This window comes from Gavialis gangeticus, unplaced genomic scaffold (assembly GCF_001723915.1).
Source record: "Gavialis gangeticus isolate Ggan-Ray unplaced genomic scaffold, GavGan_comp1, whole genome shotgun sequence".
Classification (NCBI taxonomy): Eukaryota; Metazoa; Chordata; order Crocodylia; family Gavialidae; genus Gavialis; species Gavialis gangeticus.
Genome location: NW_017729020.1, coordinates 13,344 through 21,537, shown reverse-complemented (window position 1 = coordinate 21,537; position 8,194 = coordinate 13,344). Strand labels below are relative to the sequence as shown.

The 8,194-nt window shown below is 48.4% G+C and overlaps 1 protein-coding gene across 1 annotated transcript in view; it reads right to left on the bottom strand.

The window, feature by feature from the left end:
- The window catches only part of AAK1 (AP2 associated kinase 1), a gene marked incomplete at its 5' end in the record, with an annotated part of 67,000 nt that overhangs the window by 46,879 nt on the left and 11,927 nt on the right, over positions 1-8,194 (bottom strand). The window contains 3 exons of the mRNA XM_019514326.1: positions 1,586-1,665; positions 2,716-2,819; positions 5,275-5,407. Coding sequence (XP_019369871.1) covers positions 1,586-1,665; positions 2,716-2,819; positions 5,275-5,407 — 317 coding nt within the window. The remainder of the gene's footprint in view (positions 1-1,585; positions 1,666-2,715; positions 2,820-5,274; positions 5,408-8,194) is intronic.

The window sequence follows — 8,194 nt, the reverse complement described above, 5'->3', positions numbered from 1 at the left end:
ACTGCGGCATCCATGGTGGGGGAGGAAGGGAAGGAGTGGGACAGAGCTGGGTGTGATGCCCAGCTGGGCTGGTGCATGGGCCCTGGAGCTGGGGAGGGAATGCAGGGCCCAGCTGGGGGAGCAGGATAGAGCCACAGGCAGCTTATCCAGGGGAGGTGGGGGGGCTACTTGCATTCCCAGGGAGGTTAGGCATGGGGGAGCATGCGTCCCCCAGATGTGTGCAGGGTGGGGGCAGATGTGGGCTGCCCCCTGCAAGCTCGAGTCTCCCCACCCTGCTGCCCTCCCAACAGGGGCCTCCACAGCACAATGGGGCAGAGAGGCTCAGTGCCGCTGCTGGGAGCCCCATGATGGATGTGCCACCATGGTGAAGCGCCCCCTGCCTGCCCGTTAGCAGTGGGAGGCACAGCTCCATGCCTCTGCCACTGCTGCTGTGCAGGCAGGTAGTGCCTCACCATGGTGGCACAGCCAGTATGGAGCTCCCAGAAGCCCTCGTGCACTGGGACCCACCCACTCAGCCACAGGGCCCACAAGAGGAGGAGCGGGGAAGCCTACATCCATGCCTCTTCCCTCCCCAATGGGCTCTGTTGCCATAATGTCCGCAGGGGAAGAAGGGGTGGAGGAGAAGGGGGAGAGGGAGCTGGGCTCCATGCTCTGCTCTGGCCACAGAAGCCACCACCTCCTGCAAGCAGCACCTGGGGGGTCATGTGCTGCTGGGAGGGGCAAAGGCCTGCAAGTCAGAAGCAAGGGGCACCAGCAGGGCCAGGGGGCTGTAGGTTGGGAGTGAGGGGCCATGCTGAGGCAATGGGGTCGTGCTGAGGAAAAGGCTGGAAACCACTGTCCTGGGGAGTTACTTTTTGCAAAAACAGAAATTAGAGGCTGGAAGCAAAGGTTTGGAAGATTCTCTGGTCTGTTTTGCAGGGAAGGGGGAAACTCATGGATCAAACCAGTCCCAGTGCAGTTCCTGTGGGTTTGCTTTAAAAGCCCAATCAAGTCAGAGGTATGTAGGACAATCAGAGGTCCCCTACACCATCCAGTCCAATTCCCTGTGGTCACAGGCAAGCAATTGTCCAAAGTCCAAAGGATGTGACCGCCATCTATCTCCCTTTGTACCCTACCACACACAAGCCACGCTCTCCAGGCAAGAACTAAGAGGTTTCTCAAAACAGAAGCTCCAGTGCATCTTGGTTAGTCTCCCATTTCTTGATGTGGTTAAGGCAATGGGAGCCTTTTCACTGACTTCGTGAGGCTCAGGGTAAGGCCCTTAGCAGGGACAGTACAGCACAGAGTAAAATCTTTGGCATGCAGCCTTCAAGCTGCTACACTCAAATGGTGCTGTTACTTCAGACAGCCCCGCAGCTGACTCATACTCAGTCTTATCCACGCAGGAAAGGAATTCTTCCATCTCTCAGCATTTGCTGCCTTTCAGTTTAACAGGCATTTTTGTTTTGCTAAAGAAGTCTCAGAGGGTTTCCCCAGGAACTTCCATCTCTTTTCTACTAGCGTGCATTACTGATGTTGAACAGCATCTCCACTACAAACCAGAGATGCTGAAGGCAAGAGATACATTTAACATGGAAGTTCCTACCTGGCCTTTGGCTGGCTCTTCTTAGCAGCAGCTTCACTAGCTTTCACTGGTTCTGGGAGCTTAGCTGGAAGTGGAGAGTTCTGCAAAACCGAAAACTATAAGATTTCATATCCACAAGATAGAAATGACATAGGAACATAAGTGAAGTTTGCAAAAGCAAGTAGAGTAGGTGCCTGTTGGGCACAGACCACTCCATCACTCCCTTAGCTCATGTCTGATCCTGCAACATTAGTTGCATGGAAAACGGAAGCACGGGAAAGCCTTTCAGGGGGAAAAACAACAACAAAAAACCCGAGACAGTCTTATAATCAAGACATCATAACCATGCTTGGAGTTTGAGGGCAAATTAACATGAGGACTGATAAGTGGTTGATAAACACAAGGGAGTCCTTTAAAAGGTAACAGGTTATGGGCAACATCTGTTCATACTTTTCAGGAAAACTTCACTTAGGTTAATAAAACAACAAAATCCCACTGAACAAAGGAATGTAAATTGGAAGTGCATGAAAAAACAAAAGTGCCCAAATCCTTAGGCAACTTAAAGTTCTGTAGCACCCAAATGTCCCTTATGCTGTAAAACACCTGTCAGCCCCACACTGAAACCACAGTCTAATAAACAGGTATAATAAATGTCAGACACACCTTGTATCTGACTGTAACATCACTGTAACCACTGCCTTGGAACCAGCACTGAAGCATACATAAAAGGACACTCTTTTACATGTTTACTCCCTTCATTACCATCTGCTCACCTTTCAAGGGAGATGTTTTCACCGTTTGCTTTGCTAATACTCAGCAAGAGAGATTTGGTTGATTTCTTCTGAGGCCAGAAGAGCCAAACCTCCAGGGATTTATCCTAGCTGCATGCACCTTCATGCCAGTTAGAAGCCCACAACTCTCCTAGTCACCCTTTCCACTACTGGTTTTGGACCCAGCAATGAACAGATACTGCCATGCAGGAAGCCGTTTCTTCCCAGCACCTTCCCAGCCACACCAGAGCTAAATCCTCCACTACGTCCAGGGGTTTCTCCAACTGCCTGGATTAAATGACTAAAAGAAATGCACCACAAATCCCTTGGAGTTCACTCTACCCACCCTCAGCTCTACCAGAACAGACAGCAACAACTCACCTGCACATTCTGAACTGGGCACTCTCTCTTTACTAACTTGAAAGCGAAGTATGAGATTTGGTAAATGTCAGGCCTCTTGTCAGGATCTGGTTCAAGCATATACCCTAAAAAAGATGCATCAGAAGACTTAGGTTATGAAACATCCGAAGATGTAAACTCTCAAATGATCGTATGACTAAGCTGCACCCTGCTGTGACTACCTACCTATCCACTACAGAATCCTGCTCCATGCTTGACAATTTGAGTCATGGCTTGGCACACCTACATCACGTCTGCAGTTGCAGTCCTAGAGCACTACTGCTCATTTGTTGGGATCAGTGATAAAGCTCTCCTTGCGGGCAATGGTAGCAGGGCTAGCTTTAATTAAATCCAAGTCCACTCGCTTTTCTAAGCAAGCAAAAGTGAGCACGCTTATCTTCCTGTGGAACCTCTGACTGCATGTCTACAATAAGAGGCAGCAGGTTTCTTGTGCAAGAGTCAGTCACTTCCCTTCTTCAACTATAAAGCAATGGTAGCCTATTTAAATTAGAACCTGTCTGGGTTTAGGAGTTTCAAGCAACACCAAACCCATCTCTCCTTGAAAGTGTAAATAAAGGCTATTTGCAGTATCTGTCACTTGAATAAACTCATGTCATGCACACATTGAAGTTTAAATGTACCACTCTTGAATGCAGCTAGCAAGCCCGTAACATCTTTTCTAACTAAGTTGGAAGGGGACTGAGGGCCTGGGATTACCGAGCCCTGTTCAGTTAGCAGGATAGTGAAGCGATAGTGATAAAGAGCTGAACAGCTCAGTTGAACAGGTCCTGGGGCCTGCGCTGTTCAGTTTCTTCATCGGCGATCTGGATGATGGGGTGGAAAGTAACCTGTTTAAATTCGCTGACGACACCAAAATTTGGGGGGAGGTGAGCACGCTAGCAGGGAGGGAGAGATTGCAGAGGGATCTGGATAGGTTACAGGGGTGGGCTAACAGGAACAGGATGCGTTTCAATACGGACAAGTGCAGGGTGCTGCACTTGGGCAGTAGGAACCAGCAGCACACTTACACAATGGGGAACTCCCTACTTGAGAGCACGGAGGCAGAAAGAGATCTTGGAGTCATTATTGACTCCAAGATGAACATGGGCCGACAATGCGAGGTCATGGTTGGCAGGGCTAACCGGACCTTGTCGTGCATCCACAGGTGCATCTCGAGTAGAGCCAAGGAGGTGATCCTCCCCCTCTACGCGACGCTGGTCAGGCCACAGCTGGAGTATTGTGTCCAGTTCTGTGCGCCCCATTTCAAGAGGGATGTGGACAACATGGAGAGGGTCCAGAGGAGGGCCACCCGCATGATCCGGGGACAACAGGGCAGACCCTACAGTGAGAGACTGCGGGACCTGAACCTATTCAGCCTCCACAAGAGAAGGCTGAGGGGGGACCTGGTGACCGTCTATAAACTCACTAGGGGGGACCAGAAGGGTTTGGGGGAGACGCTGTTTCCCCTAGCGCCCGCTGGCATAACAAGGAGTAATGGGCACAAGTTGATGGAGAGGAGGTATAGATTGGACATCCGCAAAAACTACTTCACAGTTAGGGCGGCTAGGAGCTGGAACCAACTTCCAAGGGAAGTGGTGCTGGCCCCTACCCTGGGGGTCTTTAAGAAGAGGCTGGATGCCTACCTGGCTGGACTCATTTGAGTCCCGTTTCTTGTTTTGGGGTTTTGTTATTCTCCCGCCCTGGCGGGGGGTCGGGCTAGAAGATCTACTAGGTCCCTTCCGACCCTAAATCTATGAAACTATGAAAGCAAGGTGTTCCTATCACAGGTTCTGAAGCAGAGGGGAAGAGAAGCCAAGAGAAAGGCTTCTGAACCCTGCAGCCTGCCTTGGTCATGGGAATTATTTTGAGTAAGTGGAGCCTAGAGACACCTAATCCAGTCTCTGGACATGGCTGGCCCTTCCCTCACAGGGAGAAAGGCCAACAGCCCACATCTGGGCATGTGGACAGGTGGAGAAGTGCCAGGCTATTTCAATACCACATCTGAGTCTGCGCTAATCAAGATTTTGGCTGGTAAACCCCATGTGAAGTGAAAGGAGGCAAGCTGCTGCAGCTTTGCCAACAGAAATGCATTGTACCCTTAATTACACATTCACTTTAGTCAGTGGGTTATTTATAATCATTTCAGTCCTGTTTCTCAATTCGCAGGAGATGAATTCTTATCAGCAGCTTAAGTCACCGCTGTTCCCTTCAGCTCCTTACGCACATGAATTTATTACTGGAGACACGTCTCTGCATAAAAAGGCGTGTTGTGGAAGTTCCTGGAAGAATTTAAAAACCCAGTGGTTGTCTACTTCCCTGGTTTCCCACACCAATTGCAAACACCCCTCCAGATAGAAGCCCCTTTGTCATAACTCTTTTTCACACAGCTGTTGCTCAAGCTGCTATAAGTCCAGGTTGTTCATCCTTGTGGAGAGCTGCAGGTCCTTAGCATAGATATTTGAGGGTTTGCAAACAGAGCAGCGAGCAGTTTAAGGGGAAAAACTTAAAAGCCAACTATGATGCTGTCGCCAAGGTACTCACGGATGAGGCAATGCATGTCCTGGGAGTAGCGCGAGTTGTCTGGAATGGTGAAGTTCCCATCACAGATGGCCACCTGACTTTCACCAAATGGTAAAGTGAAATAGCACAATTTGTACAGCAAGCAGCCAAGGGCCTGAGGAGAAGACAAAGCAGGGAGAAACCATCAGCACAGTGGAACTGTAGCACACATACCTTCATGGCCACTGTCATTTAACCAGCAGGACGGTCCATTGCTCTGGGTGGTAACATGGAACTTAAAGTCAGGGTTCTGGTTTCTGGAATGACCTTGAGTTACCCATTTAGTCTCTATACTTGAGCTCCCCATCTGTAAAATGAGGATAGAGACATTTCCCTGTCTTACAGGGGTGCTGTGATGATAACACACCAAGAATTAAAAGGTGCAAGAAAGCCAGACACATACCAAGGTTTTTAGACTGTGGCTAATCCTCTATCTGTATCACCTATGGAGGGGACTCGGATACAGCTATTTTACCTCACCTCAAATTAGTCTAAGCATAGCTCAGGCTTTTTCTTTGCTCCTGTGGGAAAATAAAAGCTTGTAGGCACCTGGCCTTAATACACTTTCCATGCACACCTGCCATTGCTCCCAGCAGTAGAAAGGACAATTGCATGCTACTCGGGGTTAATTTTGTGCCTGTGAGTTTTGCCCACAATGGTTTCTTTACCCAAAGCAATTCCTGTTGTCACAGCCAGCTGTATTCTACCACTCTGCATTTCCAAAAATATCTAGATCCTCTCTACACCAGGAAACTGTACCATATTGAGCAGGAGTTAAACTGGCCATACTCTCCTAGTTTGGGTGAAACAATGCTCTCAGGCATCAGCTCTGTAGATGTAACCATTTTCATAATGACAAATACATCTATACCTGTTTTTTTTACCAGCTTCACAATGTCATGTTTTGGGTTGGAGGGTCAAAGGGCAGGAATCATGCCCCTAACTACAACAGCTGTACTGGTAAAAACTTAGGCATAAATCAAGGGGAACACTATGCTGGTATAAGACACCTTTATAGGCTATAGCTGCATCCACACAAGGAGTTCCATCATTAAGTACTGTATTAAAAAACATCCTCTTCTCCCCACAGCTGATATAGTTATCAAAAAATCAGAGTCCAGCCTGCCTGAGATGAAGAGCTCATTGAGCTGCTAATGAAATTAAGGGCACATCAGCTTCTGCAGCCTATAAAGACACAAGAGAAAGATGTGGCTAGCCCTGCATCCAGATACCTTGGATTGACCAGCCTGTCTAACCAGATGCCCCTTCACAGCTGGGCCTTTGGCATGGACAGGGCTTGAACTCATCCCTTTGCAGACACAGCAGGTTCCTACACTACCAAACCTGTTCCACCATGCTCCGGAATAGTTATCCGGCATAGTTATCCAAGTGCAAATGGTGTTTCTGCCAGGCCACCAGGCATGTATATTAACAGGAGAGAGGGATGGAAGCAAAATACAAGAGAGAGAAGGTTTAACATAGCTGGATGGCCTATCTGCGAACTGCCAGGCTAGAGCAGGTTGGCCAATCCTGCACCCTGTCCTTGGCAGTCACCAGAACCAGCTGTTTCAGAAGATGCAAAACTTGTGTGGCAGTGCAGGCTGGTACCAACATCCCAATGAGTGGCACATTTCTTCCTAGCCCTGGCCAGTCTATGGCTACCTGCACACAAGAGTGATGCAAAATTCCACTGAACAGGCTTGTTTAAAAATTCACCCAAGGTCTTCAAGTGCAATTTATGGGACAGCCACATGAAATACACAGACTTTATAAAGAAGGATTTGTATGGCAGTGGTGCTGGATGCTCCAGCTGAAGTCAGAGCCATTGTGTGCAGCACCCTACACAGTGGCAGCCGGTCGGTTGCTGCCACACTCGCTGCCACACAACGAGGCAGGCAGAAGAGAAGAAACAGTGGGAGGAGTGGCAAAGACAGAGAGATGGGAACAGAAGCACCCAATGTCACGCTTTAACCTTTGTGCCTTTCTGATTCCAAGCTGCAGCAGAAGCCAGTGCAGACCCCAACACAATTAAGACAGTCCTGAAGGACACATACGTTGCTGCTCATGGGTGGCACTGCCACCCAGAATCTCTGTAGGACTATGCCAGGCTGGGAACTGTGGCAGGTTGGTTGTCTTGTGCCAGGCCCAAGCCAGCAAAATTCTCACCTGGCCACTTCCAGGGCTCTACAAGCTAGTAATGTTGTTACTGCTGTGTAATTTCTTCCCCAGTTTCTTAGCTCCCAGTCCAGTGCCCTTTCCACTAGGGCACGCTAGCATACAATGCAAGTGTTCCCACTGAACTACTGGAACCTGAATTAGGACTACACATGTTTGCAAATCCTAGCAAGGAAAGTAGTCTCTTTCCCAGGCAGACTATATGGTGCTAGTGTTTTCTTCCCCCTTTCACATATACCAAGCTGTGTATGCAGGGCATTGTTGAAGATACAGTTCAACCCTTCTTACAGACACAGCCACTACCTGCCTCACTATTATCTAACTCAGAGCTTGGCAAAACACTCAGATACACTCAAAGGTAGCATTAGACACATTTCATTCTCCTCTGTTCCTTGCTTTTGCAGGATTGCCATTACATCACAGCCACCAAAGACTATTTTAAATCTGATTTGAAGATAAACCCTCCAGACTGCATTGGGTTATATGGTTACACATTATACAATAGTTTCACCTTCCATTGGGAAGCAAGTCACATCAACAGTTTTATAAGTCAGAGCTAAAAAACAGAAAAGCATCACCCAAAATGAGGTAATGCATCTGGTTTCTGTACAAAGCCCATATCCTGGCCAGGTTTGAGAAACAAAAGGGAGTTAACTCTTCCCAGAAGGACCTTGTATCAGTCTGATTTTTGCTTGGTTTTTTTTTTTTTTTTTTTCTTTGTCCCCTT